This window comes from Cynoglossus semilaevis, chromosome 15, assembly GCF_000523025.1.
Source record: "Cynoglossus semilaevis isolate Cse_v1.0 chromosome 15, Cse_v1.0, whole genome shotgun sequence".
Lineage (NCBI taxonomy): Eukaryota > Metazoa > Chordata > Actinopteri > Pleuronectiformes > Cynoglossidae > Cynoglossus > Cynoglossus semilaevis.
This window is the reverse complement of record NC_024321.1, coordinates 15,424,039-15,440,634: the sequence shown is the minus strand read 5'-3', so window position 1 is coordinate 15,440,634 and position 16,596 is coordinate 15,424,039. Positions and strand designations below refer to the sequence as shown.

The following is a 16,596-nucleotide window of genomic DNA, read 5'->3' as shown; positions in this document are numbered from 1 at the left end:
TACACACGGTGGAGAAAAAAAAACCACGAACGCGCGCACAGCCCTCCGTGTGCACCGCGGAGGGCTGTGCGTCCGAGTGCGCCAGTGAGTGTGTGTTTTGAATTCAAATGCAGCATCACATCAGAGCTGCAAATGCGGAGACGGAGAGGAGGAGGAGGATGAGGAGGAGGAGGAGGATGCGTTTGGGGTGAAGAAAGCCTTCAAATGTGTACGTTTTCCACACAACACATCTTATATTTCGCAGGATTTTTTTTTTTTTTTTTTTTTTGCAGGATGCCTCCATCCTGGCTGCGATTTGTCCCGGCTCTAAGTTGCGCCACTTAGTGCCGTGTTCCGGCCGTGTGCGTCAGGCACATTCAAATGAGCATGATTTGAATAAAAACACAACAGGAGGACAATAATCCTGGAGATGCACCTACCATGTTGACTTCAGAGACCATGTCGATGCTGGCTATGTCAATGTTCATGCCCACGGCCACCGGCGCACCTGCATGTGAAGGAGAACAGGCGTCAATACAACACGTATGAACCCCCCCACCCCCACCTCACCCCCTCTCATCATGTAAAATTGACGGGATTCGTGACGCGCGCACATGCAGGTTCCTCTCCACACACAGGACACTTATGTACCGTGCACATCTGCGCATTTAACACACACACACACACACACACACACACAGAGAGACACGAAAAGAGAAAAAAAAAATCAGCTCAAAAATTCTATTTTTAATAAATCCCAGTGAGGGAGGACTGGATGAGGTTCAACTGTTCCATCTTCTCAGCAGATAAACGGTGTTCATCATTGCAGAGGCCCGTTTAAGGTGAATATGTGAATGAAATGAAGCTGATTTTTTAGATTTCTTTCCCTTTTTTAAACAAGCACTGCGTTTCAGGAGGGCGACAAACCAGACACTTGGGGTTTTTTTTTTCATCATTACCTCCGAAATCCGGCCTCAACCGAATGTCGTATCCCTTCATCAGTCTGTCCACTGTCTCTTTGACCAGAGGCATATTGCTCGGGTCCTTAATATCCTTGACGCTGGACGGGGGACAGGGTGGTGTAATGTGGAAACAGAAAGGCTGATTAGTATCACACTCTTAAGCAGGGACGACGTGACATGCATGAAGGATGACAGAGGAAACGGTTGATAAAGACAATCCTTTACCTTTGAGTCCGGATAAACGACGCCAACAAGGAAAAAGTCAAAATCCCAAAGTGGGTTTTCCTGATCCTCCCCATCGCAACAGTTTTCCAGCTGGTGTAGGGATGCGAGTGAGGAGGAGAGCGCACATCCAACTTACTCCAGACGGCGCAGAGGAGCCAATGAGCGGCGCATGCGTGCAGCCTGCCCAAGATCAAAGAGTGGAGACTGATGATGGTGGATGAGCAGCTTCCATTGCAGAGGAAAATATTAAAGGGACAAGTGGATGTGCATAATGAAGAAACACACTGGTTTTCAGTCAGGACGGCAGGAAAGAAATCTGCTGCAGTGTTTGTGTCGAGCTTGTTTTATTGTCACATTCTTCCTACAGTAGATGGCAGATTCCGGGGGGTTCGTGTCTCTATCCTGACAAGGTCAAAACTGGAGGGTCTGTGTTTTTACGATGGGCACAAAAGTGAAGTGCAAGTTTTTTTATCTGTTTATTACATTAAGTTTGCAATCAGTCAATAAAGAAGACTAGGGTGGAAATGTTTTTTAAGGTCACCAGCACGTGGTCCAACTCGTCCTAATGTTTTAATCAAAAATATTGGGGTAATTTAAAGTAAAAGTATGTTGTAAAACTGTTAGAGAATTCTACAAACTCTGCTTCCATCTGTAGCTTTTGGCTAAGTTTGTACCAGTTCCAGCGACTGTCGTTGGGTGTCACAGGTTTAACAGTAAAACAAGATGCATCTGATCAAAATCACAGCATGTTAAAGCTGGACAACGAGGCTTCGACATCTGAGAGAGCCAGAGCTCTGAGCAAGAACTGAGGTAGTACTGGTCGAAGTACTGTTGATGGTAACTGCGCTAAACACAAACGATACCGTCCTGCAGACGGAGCTCTGATCGAAGTACTGCTGATGGTAACTGAGCTAAACACAAACGATACCGTCCTGTAGAGAACCTGCTCATGTTGCATAGCACTTGTAATAATATTTTGAGCCCATGTTGACAGTCATATTGCAGTCAAGTGAGTTGCAGTTTTGCAGCAGTAACAAAGATAGACGTTAAATGTCCTTTCTCTGTCTTTGTGTGCTCAAAATATCAGTGCAATGTCCTTTCTGTGTCTTTGTGTGCTCAAAATATCAGTGCAAGTGCAAAGCAACATTAGCTGTTTTGAGACATATTATACTGACTATATATAAACATATATAGTCAGTATATATATGTATATACTGTATAAATGATGTTTTTGTTGGACTTCTCCTTTAAGAACAAGTTCAAAACTGATCGGTTTTCATCACGTTACACACAGTACGTCACGTAAGCGCTCCATCCGTCACAGCACGACTTCATACATAAACATGCGTTCCTGACAATCATCTTCCATCTGTACAGAAATAGTAAATGAATGGCAGCAGCTCACAGAGGTGTTGTGTCCCACTCCTCCCTGCAGCGGATTTCAAACCCAGCATTAGAACATCACAGCAGCAGCAGCGGGGTGTCATGAAAACACAACTCATTTCCCAGGTTTACACCGGTTTACTCCGGCCAATCTGTGTTTCTGTGGAGGCCGAGCTCCTGGAAGCATTGGTCAAGCGTTGCATCACTACCTAAACACTGATTGCATCATCCACTCCGTCTCGCTGTGTTTCCTGGACTTGCTATACGTTTGTGTGTTCCCGGGTGCGAGGGGGTCCTGGGTGCAGGTGTGTGTACAGTGGGACCGAGGCTGGTGAAGGGCAGCTCTTCAGCCGCTGATCAGAACACAAGTGGGCAGCGGTCACAGCCTGTGAAATGAATAGATGTGCAGCACGGGAATAAATGAGTTTCTGATTCATTTCCTCTGTCAGACGAGAGCAGAGTGAATGCTGAGAGCTCGTTCGCCGGGAGAGGAAGTGAAAAGAGTAAAGGGAGAGGGCGAGGAGGGTGAGGCGAGGCTGGATGGGTGAGATGCTGAAAGGACTCTCCGGCTGCATGTGCCCTTTTTTTTTGTTGCCGGCCCTTTTTAGTCGAGATCCGCGTCCCTGTAGGAGAGAAGAGTGCATCAGCACAGAGACACTGAGACGGTGGGAGAGGAGAGCACAGAGAGAAGACTCTATCTGCAGTGTTCTCCACCTCAGCCTCAGCCTCAGCAGCTGCTGCTGCTGCTGAGGCTGCTGCTGTTGCTGCTGCTGCCTGTCCTCACCATGCCTTCTGCAAAAGTACAAAAAAAATTACACCTACCAAAAAAATAAATAAAAATAAGATGTGATGATGTGATGCTGCTGCTACTTTACACCTACCAAAAAATAAATAAAAATTACAGGATGTGATGATGTGATGCTGCTGCTACTTTCTCTGTTTTTTTTTAAATTATTGTTAGGTAGAATGTTATAAACACAACAGCCATAAAAACTGTTTCTCACAGGCACATGAGGAGCATGATGAGCAGATTTGCACTCCGTGGTGTTACATAACATCTCCTTCTCTCACACACTCACACACACATTCTCCTGCTCCCCTCTCCTTCTGTCTTTTCTCTCCTTCCTCCTCACATCGGGGGCTGCTGTTTTAAAGGCTCATTTATAAGCTGCCGAGTGAACAGGTAACTTTTTTCTGTGAGGTTAATGAACAAAGTAAGCTCTGCTTCTCTTTTGCCTGTGATACCAGCTCCCAGTGGACGCGCTGTGTTGTCATTAAAACAGCTGCTGTTTTCCCAGCCCTCAGGTAACACTCCTATAAAAATGTGCATGTTTTTTTCCCCCTCTCAAATTAATTAAGCGCCCAGCTCCTCTTCTTGTGTCGCAAGTCTGTGATCGTGATTATGTAGAAAGAGAAACCCTTCAAAAAATTCCCCCCTTTTATCTGCCTGGAAGTTTAAGGCTTTTTCACAGCCTTAGAAATTAATTAGAAAGAAGTGTATATTGATTAGTCAAAGTATTTTTCCATTAATATAAAGCTGTTGTTACAAGTCAAGTGTGAAAATGTTCCTCCATTACAGTGTGTACTTTCAAATTTTTCTGGCTGACTTTTACAAATATTGTTAAATCATGCTGTGTCACTAATTACTAAAGATTTGGACCAAGCTTTACAATAGTGTCATCATCTTCTACTGATCAGACCTGAACCTGGACCTTCAGAGTTGGTCTGTTTTTTTTATCTCATCCAGAGACCAATTTGTTAAAAAAATAATTCAATAAATCTTTGAGATAAAATCCCCTACAAAAGTCGACTAAACAAAGAAAAACTACATTTCCTGCAAAACATTTCAGTGGGATGATTATGGTAAGTATTCCCAGTAAACTCCACTTTCTCTGTTCATCATTGTTTATCACGTGTCGCTCGACGTAACGCTGTGACTCACTGATGTGTTTTAACTTCACAGTCCTAGAAAGAGAACTAACACAGATTTGCTAAGCTAATAACTGGCTAGCGTACCTGGGCCCCTCCATGGTGTCCTTGGCCAGGTAGATGTACCAGTAGATCAGGTTGAAGAGGGCAAAGGCCAGGGGGAAGAGGATGCGAGCGTACTTGTCAATGGGGCTGGTGCCGGCCAGCTGTGGGATCTGAGGAAAAGCTGATCCCTGCTGAAGGAAAATCGGTAACGGTGGGGCATCTGGTTCACTGCGGCAAATTGAGTGGTTTCTCCTCTTCAGGCCTTCTCGAGAGCCGCTGTCTAACTGGTGTGGGGACATTGATTTGGGGCAGGGGGAGCAGGAGGGGAGAGGATCAGGGTTAGTGTGGGGTTTTTTTTTTGCACTGGCTACGAATGCTATTTTTAAACTGCTGTAGTCATGAATATGAAGCTATAAGTAATGTTTACTCCAAACTGGAACTTTCCCCCCAAACTACACACCAACATCCCTGCAGAACGCAGCAGGTAGTTTGCTGGATGCCCCTGGGATGGTTGGGAGATGATGCAGTGAGGAGAGCAGGAGTTGCTCTCCTCACTCTCACCCAGGCTATTTTTAAAGCATCTAACCATGAGCCCTACATGTGAGACAGTTCCCTGGAGGATGCTGTGGTGGCGTACTGTATTAGCATACAGCATATAGCAGGAGATGTGCAGCACGTATTACTATTTAATGCATGGTATGTGTGTGTGAGTGTGTGTGTGTGTGTGTGCCTTGAATTGTAAGAACGGCAAAACAACAAGCAGTTGTGATGACTAGAAAACAGAGTTGTTTCTTTGTCTTCATTTCTGTCCTCAGCGTTTGTTATTAGCATTACGCTCTGAGGATACACTCAGATGAGTCTCCAGTTAGTGTTAGCAATGTAAATAAGCTGTTTAAATCAGTCGGAGGCACCGTGCGTGGAAAATGCAAATCAGTCAATCTGAAATGGAAATCACACACCTGCGCTATTTTTGAATCATTATTATTAGAAAGTGAGGAACTTGCTGAAACGGTGTCGTTGTCCTCGCTGCCCGTCACCAACAACTCTGGCTTTTCCAGACGGGCGTTTTGTTTCTTCAGACGGTTGGCCTGGCGAGTGGCAAAATAGTTGACCGCTGCAAACTCAACGAGGGCCGACGCCACGAAGGCAAAACACACGGCGATGAACCAGTCCATGGCGGTGGCGTAGGCCACTTTGGGAAGTGACTGACGGGCGCTGATGCTCAGCGTGGTCATGGTCAGCACGGTGGTGATGCCTGAGGGACGACACACACACACACACGGAGTCTTACCAACATATACCACAGATGTATACAAATATATATATACAGTATGTCTGAAAATATAGGTGGAGTGTGCAGGACTTTGGCTTTACATTGATAAACCACATGGACATAACTTCCCCTCCCTTCCCTGCAGGGGGTGCTATAAATCCCCCAGTCCATGAGTTTTGACATTTTTAAACTTTTTTTTTAAAATGAAAATATAAAATCTTGCAACCTGATCAAAGGAAAAAAAAAGTCTAACATTGATACTTGATTTGGTGCCGAATCACTGAAAATACTGCCAAAAAATAAGAAATGATACAAAAAATACATAATGAAAGAGAATCTATTAAATTAAAAACTGTACATGAGTTTCCATCTGTGAGCTCATTCTGCCTATGCACCTACTCATTCTTTTTTTAGGGTGTTTATAGCAGATACTTTCCTGTTTTATATATAATACTGCCACCTAGTGGCTCAGTTATACGGTATATCCCTGCTACTACTTGTGTATTTCCATCCAGATACATCATGGCCCCCTGCAGGAAGAAAAGGAAGGGCTGGAACTACCTGCAGTGGGCTGTTCCTTTGTATGGAAATGACACCACAATACACTCCTAGTGGCTTATTTAAATTGACTGCGTGTATTATTTGGTATGACGTCCTGCGTTCTCCACCTTTGGTCAGTGCAGATGCCTACCAGCGACGGTACGTGCAGGCACAGACTCCTTGTTAATCCAAAAGGAGACTTGTGACAACACCACAACCATAATGAGGGGGATGTAGGTCTGGATGAGGTAGTAGCCCAGCTTCCTCTGAAGGTGGAAATGGACCACCTGCACAGAGTAGTGACCTGAAAGATAAACAGCACTTGTGACGAGAGAGAGAGAGAGAGAGAGAGAGAGAGAGAGCGGGGCAGCACGGAGCAGATGCCCTTGACTGCCCTTGAAACAAGGGAGCTGCTGAGAGCGATGCATCGCATAGATATATTACTGCTGTATGGGACTGGAAGACAGCAGCTGCCTGTGAGACAGCACAGGGAGGAGGAAGAGAGAGAGAGAGGGAGGGAGAGAGGGAGGGAGAGGGGGAAGGACGAAAATGAGCAGGGAGGGAGGGAGCACGGCAGGCATTTAGAAATGGGATGGGTGGAGTGGAGGGAGAGGAGGTGAAGTGAGTGAGGAGGTGTGTGGTGGGGGGGGCAAAGGGTAGCAGGTGGTGTCAGTGTATGTATCACAGCTGCACACATCACATCACATCACATCACATCACATGCACAGACGTTCACACAGCAGAAATATGCTGCGTCATGAACACGCCGCTTGTCAAGTATGTTCATTCTAGAACTCTCTTCTACCATGCAGCCGTAATCATCTGAACTGAGTCCTGGCCCTCATCCCCCCCCCACCCCAACCTTATCTTTAACTCTAATTAATTCATTCATCTTCAACCACTTCATCCTTTTCACAGAGGGAGCTGGAGCAAATCCCAGCCAACATAAAGAAAAGGCAGGATTTATCCTGGGCAGAACAGCGGTCGCTCAGAGAGCCTCTAATCTGAAAGTTCTTCAACTTTGGAATAAAACTGCGATGACAACAGAAAACCTACACTCAGATGGTCTAGAAATAGGTGTCTCTGAAGTGACAGGACCAACCACTGGACCACTGTATCAAACCCTGACCCTAGAGGTCGTCACAGACCTTCAAGGTTCAGGGACTGGTTTGTTGATATAATGAAAACTGAACTTTTTCCCCCCTTTTTAACACCAATAAAAAATATTAAAATTTACATGAATCTGACCCTCTGTGACCTCCAGACTAACGCTGTGCCCCCAATGGGGTTGGACGCCCCCCAATTTGGAAACCACTTTCATCGCAGTGAATGGATTTGGCTCGTGGTCGCAGCATTGCTGGGTCAAATCCCAGCGATGGCAGGTTGGTGGTGTGTTCAACAATCAGACAAATCCCCCCCCCCACCCCCACCAAAACCCTCTCTGCTCCCTGGGGGCAATTTCTGTTGCTGACTCTTCCTATTGGTTCAATGCAGAGGACACACAGAGTCCAGTAAAGAAGTGTACACACACACACACACACACACACACACACACACACAGGGCTTAAAGCTGCAGTTCTTTACAGGACACACACTGGCATTAAGGCTTCGGCCACTTAAGCGTCTTAGCTCAAAGAAGCCCGGGCTTTGACACCTGCTCTGCTGCAGGACAGTGGACGTGCTCAGGAGAGGAGTCCCACGTCTGCCCTCGTCCTGCAGCGTCACCTCCAGACAGGTTTTTCTAATTAAAGTTTTCACCTTTGGGCCAGTGATAGCGTGTGGTCACGACTGTTACCTGTGTTTGCCTTGAAGATCTCACTGGACAGACTCTGTCCCACCAGGTCGTACTGCAGGAGACTCATGGACTCTTTAGGACAGTCCACAGAGGCCACTGGTCCCTTCCTCCAGGTGAAAATGATTTCACTGCTGGTGTACGCATCTGGAGGGAAAAAGGCATTGTTTAAATATTAATGAGTCTGGTCGTTACAGGATTTAAAAAAAAAAAAACTTAAATCACCTGGTATTCGTCAGACATGCAGCACCTAAAGTCCAGGACTTATTTAACCAGACTGCACTACAGAGGGACACAGGAAATTGGTCCTGCCTGTGTGTCATCAGACTCGCCAGCTCCCTCCTCTGAGACTTATTTTAATTACACTAACTGGTCAGTATTTTTGCAATACAATAATCTGATTTAATGAATACAAAGTTGGTAAATCTGTCCATATTTAAGTTTTAAAGTCTGCCAACGTCACATTTACACTTATTTCTTTGAACGTTTTAATAAATATATTTTTTGGAAATATTTCTAACTCTTAACATAGCATTGCATCTTTTGCTTTTCGTGAAATGCCCATTCAGGATCCACTGTAGGAAATATAATTTCTACCGAGGACCAATAACATTTTTTTTTATCTGATTCTAATATTCTCATACTCACAGCTTCCAAATCTGAGCGGGCAGGCATGGCCGTCCATAGGGAAGTCCATCAGCCTCATCGGACAATCTGCACTGATGGTCAGTCTAATCGCCAAAGCAGCAGAGAGAGAGAAATAAAAAGACAAACAGCTTCAAGTCTAAAGGCCAAAAACACACAGGTCAACAAGAGGAAACAAAGGCGTGACCTGTGACCTCATGGTGTAAAGGACCGTCCCGTTCTGCATGATGCGGAAGAGCTTGTTTGGCGTGGTCATGTTGTGAGAGATGGACTTCTTGGAGTTCCGGAAAAATGTATCGGGAGTCCAGATCTTTTCCACCATGAGGTTATTCAGACGCAGGATTTCGATGGGGCCCTCGAACTTCAGACGCTCATCGACCCACATCTGACGGAAGAACATGTCCATGGTGTAGTCCTGGTGTGTGAACAACAGATATTAACGCATTTAGCAATGTGTATTTTTTTAGTTAAGGTGAAGGTGCGGGTTGTGACCTACATTCTGTATATAGAGCTGTCAAAGTTAAATCGACATTAATGACTAAACTCAACCAACTCTTTGAGTCGTCTGTAGGAGAGATATACTGTAATTTAAATTCTTCCTCAGCTTATAAACCAATCACTAATACATTTGAACTTGCAGTGAGAGGTGATGAGTGGAGATGAGGAATGATGGATGCCACGCAGCCCAGATAATCATTAATCAATCCATTCAGCCATTTCTCCTGCCTGACATGTTGTCATATTGATTTAGAGTCTGTTGATAATAGAGTTATAGAGTTGGTCAAACAGATTAAAGCTCATTAGATGCCTTCATGGCAGATCGCTCATGAGGCAGGCACTCAGTGGCCACCGGAGCGCTCCTGCTGTAACAGTCGTCACGTGCACGCCTCCTCTACAGAAGTGAAATCTCACCATCTCAACATCCGAAACAGGTCCAAAGCTGGTGACAAAGATGTCTGTTTTCACCTCGGTGACACCGCCTGCAACAGCAGTTAACGACTGTTCAGCACTCACAAAGGCACAAGGTGTTCACAGGCAAAAAATAACATAATGGATCAAACAAATCCTCCACACACTGTGCTTTTTAATTAGCCAGAACATATGAATCATTATTTTTTATTTCTGTTTCTCTACATGATGTTATTACAAAAGCAACTAATCAGACTTGTTTTAGTGTCTCGGGTTAAAGTTACCTCCAGATCCAGGTCGCAGTCTGTTATCGTAACCATCCAAAAGTCGGTCCAAAATACGAGTGATGTTTTCTGAGTAAATCTTCTCATTTCCCTGTGTGTTACCAAGACTGTGAAGAAAAGAGAACCTCAACGCCCCCAGCAATATGACTTCACACCCTGATCCCTGTTAAAGTTCAGAAATACAACTTACCTAATGCAGCAGAGGAGAGACACTAGAGAGAATGTCAGAGCAGACATCATGTGTTGAATTTAAACACTAATTCCTTCGTCAACTCTCTGACATTCTCATACTTAAAGAAACACTGCGACTGTGGTGTTGCTATGTACAAGGACACAGTAACTGTAATCTAATTAACAGATTAGTGAATCCACTCTGTTTTTAGACAAACATTGCATTCCCCTTTAATACGTTGAAACTTAATTTAGTATTTAAAGACAAAAATATAAATATAACGAGAATTATTTATCATTTTCAGACGGAAATCTATATAAATATAACGGGAATTATTTATCATTTTCAGACGGAAATAATGATAAACAAATTAGATTTTTTTTGTTGTAGGTACATTTTATGGACAGTAGATGGCGGTGCAAAAAAACTTGTTGTTTGTATTCGGAAGTACAATTTACAATAGAAGAAGTTTACAGTGTAAGAAACGAAACAAACCAGACACTGCTCAATAGTTATGCTTTCCTCTTGAATTTATATCCAGTTGGCAACATTATTAAACACAAGTTAAAAAAGTCATGCTTTTTAGTCATTGTGTAAACACTACTATAAACTGAGCGACAAATAGAATAGAAAAACTGCAGTGTTAGCCTGAGTTAGCCGCTGCTAGCTGGACTGGGAGCCGCTTTCCAGCCTCAGCATGTCGGTCCACTTCGACGAAAGAAGCGGCGTCGTCCCTTGTAAAACACCATGGGGCTCCTGGTACCAGACCATGGAAGAAGTCTTCATTGAAGTCAATGTTCCGAAGGGAACCTCAGCCAAGGAGGTCAGGTGTCAGCTGGGGTCTAGAGACATCGAGCTGAAAGTCGGAGGACAGGAAATATTTAAGGTAGCATCCATGATGTTACACAGAAAAAGAGCACAAATAAACGCTTTTAAAAGTTAAGGGATAGATTTACCTATTATTATTATTATTGTTATTATTATTATTATCATTATTAACATGTTATTTAGATATTTTTTTTCACCACTTTAATTTGTGATTATGAAATAAAAAGGTAGATCGGACCATTTGCTCATCATCACGGTACCCAAAATACAACGTTTTGTATATTTTAATCATTGACCTTTAAGAACTATAATTATTAAAACACAAATATTAACCTCAATATATATTTTTTCTTGTCCACCAGGGGAAGTTATTTGGCACCACTGTGTCTGACGAGGCCACATGGACACTAGGTGGGTTTCGTGGTAAACTTCCATTCTCTCGTCATTAGACTAAAGCCAACTTAATTTCCTGTTTTGTCTGTCTTTTATCCTCAGAGGACAAATGTCTCATCCAAATTATTCTAATGAAAACAAACAGAGAGGCAGGAAACTGCTGGTCCTCTCTGCTGGAGGGAGAGTACGGGGCCAACGCCTGGGTCCAGGACCAAATGCAAAGAAAGCTCACACTAGAGAGGTTCCAGCGAGAGGTCAGTATTAATTCTTATTCATTATTGTAGCTGTTAGTAATTAGCCATTTGTTTTTAGGCATTAGGATAATGTATTCAAGGTTATGGGCAAGAATAATTTAAAGTTGTGAGGTTAAAAACATGTTATCTGTAGTTCTGAGTATTTAGCCTATTTGTAGTTCTGTTTTTGATTCTAATTGAATAAAATAAATCAGTTTTTCTTATTTTTTCTTCTTCTTGTTTCCAGAATCCTGGGTTTGATTTCAGCGGTGCAGAGATCTCTGGGAATTTTCAGGGTGGTGGTCCTGATTTTTCCAGCCTACAGAAGTGAGCACTGGCATCGTCAGACATCACCTGCATCTAATGAACACTGCTGACATCTATAGAGACAAGACTGTCAGGCCGACAAAGCCAGCACCAGAACTCTAAAGGATGGAGACTAGACATGTTCCATCAGGACCCTGTAAAGAACGTGTAATAAAACTCTTTAGAATATGGACTTGGTTACCAGCTCCTGTTTTACTGCCTGGTCTGGAGGATTTATCTGTGAAGTCTTAGGGCACAGGTGCACTGTTCAATGTCTCTTTGTCTCAATAACGAAACAGCAGTAACTTTTCAATAATTTTATTGAAAGGTACAAGTTCATCAGTTAAGCAGATGGGTGTCGGCCAAATTCAACTAAGACAACAGTTTGGGAAACTGGAAAAGAAAAATGCAGCACAAGTTCCAATCCACATTTCGACCACAACAACTGAGTGAGAGTCAGTGGAAAAACAACTCATCTGTAACCTCTGACATTTCAGCATTAATAGCCATGTATGACACATTTGTCATGAGCCTCACTTCACTGGAGTAAACCAGAGCCCCATCTCTTTATTAATGTTTAAAAAAAAAAAGTCATCACCTTGGGTAGGAGTGTGCATTCAGTACAGCTTAGCAACCTAGGGTAGGAGTTAAGGACTTTGGGCCCGATTTCTTGGTTCCATTTTTTGATGTTCACAAAATCCTTCTCCCTCCTCTTCCACATGGTGGACTGAGGACCTAGGTGGTTCATTACTTATAAGCTTAAAACCAGCAACCCGTTCCAGGACAAACCAAATACCTTGGTACGGATTTAAACAAGAACATACTCTACACTTGTGCATAAAATTCACTGCAGTAAAAAGGGGGTAAACTTCTGCTCTGTTACTTGCCAAACTTTTAACTTTATAAGTTGTTTATTTTCCTTAAAGAAATTCATCATCGCAGATGAAGGTCTGTAAAGAAAATAACTTGAAGGTGGGGGGTAATAGTGACCTTCATGCAAAAAAAAAAAAAATCTCATCTAATCAACAAAATTGTAGGGACAGTTCCTATAGTTTTCCTAACTGAAGGTCATCCAATTATACTTCTGAATTTTAACAGCCTGACTCGGGGATGGTAGGCAGATGAGCGATTTTGTAGTAGCTGTGTTTCAGCTGACGGGCCGTTCTTCCCGAGATGGTCCAGCGAAGTCTCTGGCTGTTGGGTTTGGAGCATTTGGTGTTGGCGTAGTCACTCAGGCATTTGCCAACCAACTCCCGCACACAGACCAGATCTCCATCCTTGACCTGGACACAGACAAACGTAATCGTTCAGTTAGAGTAACTTTCTGCTTCTAGTCTAGAAGGTTATATTTCCAATACACTCGCTGGCATTCGATCGTTTGATCACTGTTTGTGTTCGTGTAAATGAGGGGACGGTACATTGTAAAAACTAGCTGAACCAACCTGCACCTGACCTTGACATGGTTAAGACTTTTGAAAGCAACAAGCCCTGAATTGGTGTGTGTTAAACACCAAGGCTGACTGATACAAGACAGTAAAATATTCGCTTCTTACGTTCAGTTGCTGCTGCAGAGCAGTCATGGCGTCCGATATCTTGTCGTTGTGCTCAGGGTCGTGTTGTTCCTGAGCCTCAAAACACAGCAGAGCTATGGCGAGCAGTGACGGCTGCAGAGAGGGGAGAGGACACACTTTATTATTATGTAGCACAAAACTGGACATCTGATAAGTCTGTATGAACAAATGGGTCATTCTGAAACATTGGTTGTCTGGTTATTTTTGGCCTACCTTTATTTTGGAGAAGACAAATGAGCAGTGACAAGCTTTAAGCTGAGCCTCCAGTCTCTCAAGACTCAGAATCGTTTGGCTGAAAAAAAAAAAGGAAATTACTTTGTTAGGCATCACCTAAACTTATTAGCTCAAAAGACGTAGTACTGTAATGTAATTTAATACTGATGTTTAATTATGACAAAGGCCCTCAGTTTGACGTGACAGTCCATACCTCTCTGCATCAAGTTGCTCCTGGATGTGGCTGTGGAACAGACGGAGAAAGCGAAGAGCTGTGGGGGCCTTCACCTTCCAGAAGAGCTTCTCCATGATAATCTTCTCCATCCTTATCATGTCCGACACTGTGAATTTGTTCTGACTGATGCGAATCAGGTCGTTGGCCAGAGGCACGTTCTTTTCCTCTTCTGATGATTTGACCGCGATGTAAAAGCAGCACAGGCCCACACAGGACAGGTGCTTCGGTTGAATCTGCCAGAGAAACAAAAGCCATGATGATTTTTTTAAAATGTATTTTAGAAAACTACACAGCAGGGTAAAAACAGTAACCCAGGATGGTTGTGTACAAACCTTCATTACTGAGAGGAAACGATCCAGCAGGCTGATGGCCAGTGAGAAGGTCTCTGAGCAGAATCCAAAGAATCTGGTCAGAGACAGCAGGTCTTTCACTTCCAGCTCCCTCAGTCTGGTGGTCATCCTGAGGCCATTGTCCTGGGAGCCCTCGATGAGCCTCAAGCCGCTCAGCTTCGGTTGGTAACGGCTCTCCACATCCAGGAGTGCCTTTAGCTGAACTGCAAATGGCTGCACTTCACGTCCTGTGACTGTGTCAATCATCTGTACCGACAGAAAGAAAGTCAACACTGAAACTATTTTGTGACAGTTTACCAGAACATCACCTAGATCTATTGAGGTCATTAGCCACAGTTGCTATTGGTAAAGTATTAGATTTAATTATTAAGGCAGTAAGTCGTTGCTAATTGTTAAATTAGATTTAATTATTAAGGCAGTAAGTGTTGTTGCTAATATTAAAATTGTAACCGACTCAAACTGATTTTGCTACATGACCTCGCTCTACTTGGTCTGTTGGAAAAAACAATCAACAACAGGAAAGGCTGGTTAGATTATCCTCACATAGATAAGACATGAATGACGGCTTGTTTCTAAGGTGATAAGAAAACAATGGGCAACTTTGGTGAAGAACCAGTTTGGAAAAATAAATAATTTGTGTTATTGAATATTTAACTCTGATTACCTTCCACTAACTTTTCCATTGTATTCAAAACTTGTTCGACTTAGGGGTTAGCATTGGCTGTTTATCTGCTAACCCCACCTCCAGACTGCAACTTTGACTAAACAAACACAACAGTTCTAGCAGCCGGCAGGTTTATAATGTAGAACCCAGTCACTGCAAAATTGTTTGTGAGGTTTTGGATGAAATGAATTAAATATATTCTGATGTTACTGTAATACTGATTCTAAAACCACACTTCAATGTGTTTTCTAGATACCAGCCAAACGGCTGCCCTAGTAGAAAAGGCCAAACCTCAACAACAGGTCTGTGTTAGTGACCTGTATTGCTCAATATAGCTGAGCCGCCCACTGCTGCCAAATTTGTTAGTTATCCAGTAACGAGTCTTCCCTCAGCAGCTGTCACTGAACTGGACTTAACTGGATACAGGGGTGGAGCTCAGCATACAGATTAAACAAGGGGTGCTGTTCAGGTTCTCCACAGTGTATGTAGCAATTTATTGTTGAATAAAATAATAATAAAAAACAAACTATAATCATCTGCTATATCTCTATTTTAAGGAGTGTTTTTAGCAGTGACGCAAAGCGAGGTTTCAGTCACAGGCGCTGGCCGTGTTTGCGTCAGTTCAAAACCTGCGTCATGTCGGGACATGTCCCTGCCGCACACAGCAACGGGGAACAGACACACAGACGAAGGACAATAACATACACCTATACAAGTGAAATGACACAAACCTTAATAAACAACGTCAGAAACTATACAGACACGGAGATGTTAAGATGGCTGGTGTCCATGGTTTATAGATATTAAGAGAAATACTCAAGCAACGTTACAGCTTAGCCATTAGCTGAAACCGCTAACTTGATGGCCGTCAGTTTTTTTAGAATTCAGAACATTATTTTTGCACTTTTTACACTAATAGCAACTACTTCGTATAAACAATAAGTATAAAATTCAATATGGACTCAGACATGTATGTTATTAAACAAAAATCAGAGAGAACAATGTTTAACTTACCTTGTATGGAGTTACGCTGTCGTTAATATTGCAGAAAATAAGTAGAGGAAAAAAGCAGGTGCTCGTTTTGAACACGCAAAAATGTGATTTCAAAAACACAAAAGAATAAAGTATGGACTTTCATAAAAGAAAGTTTTAAGCATAGGTTTTTTGTCTGCCTATGCACACCCCCCTACCCTTGGAGTAAGGCGATGGGGAAAAGGACAGTTTACGTACTGACGCTGCCGTAAATCCGTGCCCTTCTCCAGAGTGAGCTCTCAATGGTCAAAACATGGATGACGTAACCAGGGTTGTATGTTTAATTGGTTGTCGTTGTCATCATTCCGTTATAATCCCCGCCTTTATTGTAAGAAGGGCCAATCACAGCTAAAATCTGGGACACTAGGTTATTTTCTTTTTTGCCCGCAAAAACTTAATAGATATCACATAACTTTTATTTTAATCCAGTGTTATATTCGATTAAAAAATAGAATTATATATTAATCATTTTTGTACACGGTATTTAAAAATACTATTATTGAACATCAAATCAACATCAAATTAAAAAATGCAAAACAAATGAATTAATAGTGGTTATTTAGGACAGGATAGGCCGTTACATTTGGACTTTATCTAGGATTTCTTACATGTTGATATTAAAATTATTATTAT

At 42.8% G+C, this 16,596-nt stretch overlaps 4 protein-coding genes across 4 annotated transcripts; 1 reads left to right on the top strand and 3 right to left on the bottom strand.

The window, feature by feature from the left end:
• Positions 1-246: 246 nt before the first annotated feature.
• On the bottom strand, positions 247-1,972 carry LOC103391214 (gamma-aminobutyric acid receptor subunit beta-2-like). Its single transcript, XM_008327388.3, has 3 exons — positions 1,167-1,972; positions 939-1,039; positions 247-487 (listed from the first exon to the last, which is right to left on the bottom strand). Exons 1-3 carry the CDS (start codon positions 1,238-1,240, stop codon positions 357-359), a joined length of 306 nt encoding a protein of 101 aa, XP_008325610.1. The 5' UTR covers positions 1,241-1,972; the 3' UTR covers positions 247-356.
• Positions 1,973-2,262: 290 nt separating this feature from the next.
• gabra6a (gamma-aminobutyric acid type A receptor subunit alpha6a) lies at positions 2,263-10,132 on the bottom strand (the record flags this gene model as incomplete). Its single annotated transcript, XM_025063363.1, has 9 exons — positions 2,263-3,172; positions 4,566-4,803; positions 5,524-5,778; positions 6,488-6,640; positions 8,132-8,275; positions 8,777-8,859; positions 8,968-9,188; positions 9,686-9,753; positions 9,967-10,132. Coding segments are annotated over 9 exons (1,347 nt in total), but the record flags the coding sequence as incomplete, so codon positions are not given.
• Positions 10,133-10,567: 435 nt separating this feature from the next.
• On the top strand, positions 10,568-12,089 carry nudcd2 (NudC domain containing 2). The gene is made up of 4 exons (XM_008327390.3): positions 10,568-11,024; positions 11,329-11,377; positions 11,462-11,613; positions 11,840-12,089. The coding sequence occupies exons 1-4, from the start codon at positions 10,836-10,838 to the stop codon at positions 11,921-11,923; spliced, it is 474 nt and encodes a 157-aa protein (XP_008325612.1). The 5' UTR covers positions 10,568-10,835; the 3' UTR covers positions 11,924-12,089.
• A 111-nt stretch (positions 12,090-12,200) lies between these two features.
• ccng1 (cyclin G1) lies at positions 12,201-16,156 on the bottom strand. Its single transcript, XM_008327391.3, has 6 exons — positions 15,946-16,156; positions 14,250-14,513; positions 13,897-14,150; positions 13,683-13,761; positions 13,452-13,562; positions 12,201-13,181 (listed from the first exon to the last, which is right to left on the bottom strand). The coding sequence occupies exons 2-6, from the start codon at positions 14,511-14,513 to the stop codon at positions 12,990-12,992; spliced, it is 900 nt and encodes a 299-aa protein (XP_008325613.1). The 5' UTR covers positions 15,946-16,156; the 3' UTR covers positions 12,201-12,989.
• Between the last annotated feature and the right edge of the window lie 440 nt (positions 16,157-16,596).

What these genes read in the sequence shown, in the direction of transcription:
- LOC103391214 (XM_008327388.3), bottom strand. Translation starts at nt 1,240, where the DNA reads ATGGGGAGGATCAGGAAAACCCACTTTGGGATTTTGACTTTTTCCTTG. An exon ending in TCGTTTATCCGGACTCAAAG is followed by an intron (nt 1,040 to 1,166) that starts GTAAAGGATTGT and finishes TCCCCCGTCCAG; the next exon opens with CGTCAAGGATATTAAGGACC. An exon ending in GTTGAGGCCGGATTTCGGAG is followed by an intron (nt 488 to 938) that starts GTAATGATGAAA and finishes CTTCACATGCAG; the next exon opens with GTGCGCCGGTGGCCGTGGGC.
- nudcd2 (XM_008327390.3), top strand. Translation starts at nt 10,836, where the DNA reads ATGTCGGTCCACTTCGACGAAAGAAGCGGCGTCGTCCCTTGTAAAACA. An exon ending in GAGGACAGGAAATATTTAAG is followed by an intron (nt 11,025 to 11,328) that starts GTAGCATCCATG and finishes CTTGTCCACCAG; the next exon opens with GGGAAGTTATTTGGCACCAC. An exon ending in TAGAGAGGTTCCAGCGAGAG is followed by an intron (nt 11,614 to 11,839) that starts GTCAGTATTAAT and finishes TCTTGTTTCCAG; the next exon opens with AATCCTGGGTTTGATTTCAG.
- ccng1 (XM_008327391.3), bottom strand. Translation starts at nt 14,513, where the DNA reads ATGATTGACACAGTCACAGGACGTGAAGTGCAGCCATTTGCAGTTCAG. An exon ending in TTGTCTTCTCCAAAATAAAG is followed by an intron (nt 13,563 to 13,682) that starts GTAGGCCAAAAA and finishes CCCTCTCTGCAG; the next exon opens with CCGTCACTGCTCGCCATAGC. An exon ending in CTCTGCAGCAGCAACTGAAC is followed by an intron (nt 13,182 to 13,451) that starts GTAAGAAGCGAA and finishes GTCTGTGTCCAG; the next exon opens with GTCAAGGATGGAGATCTGGT.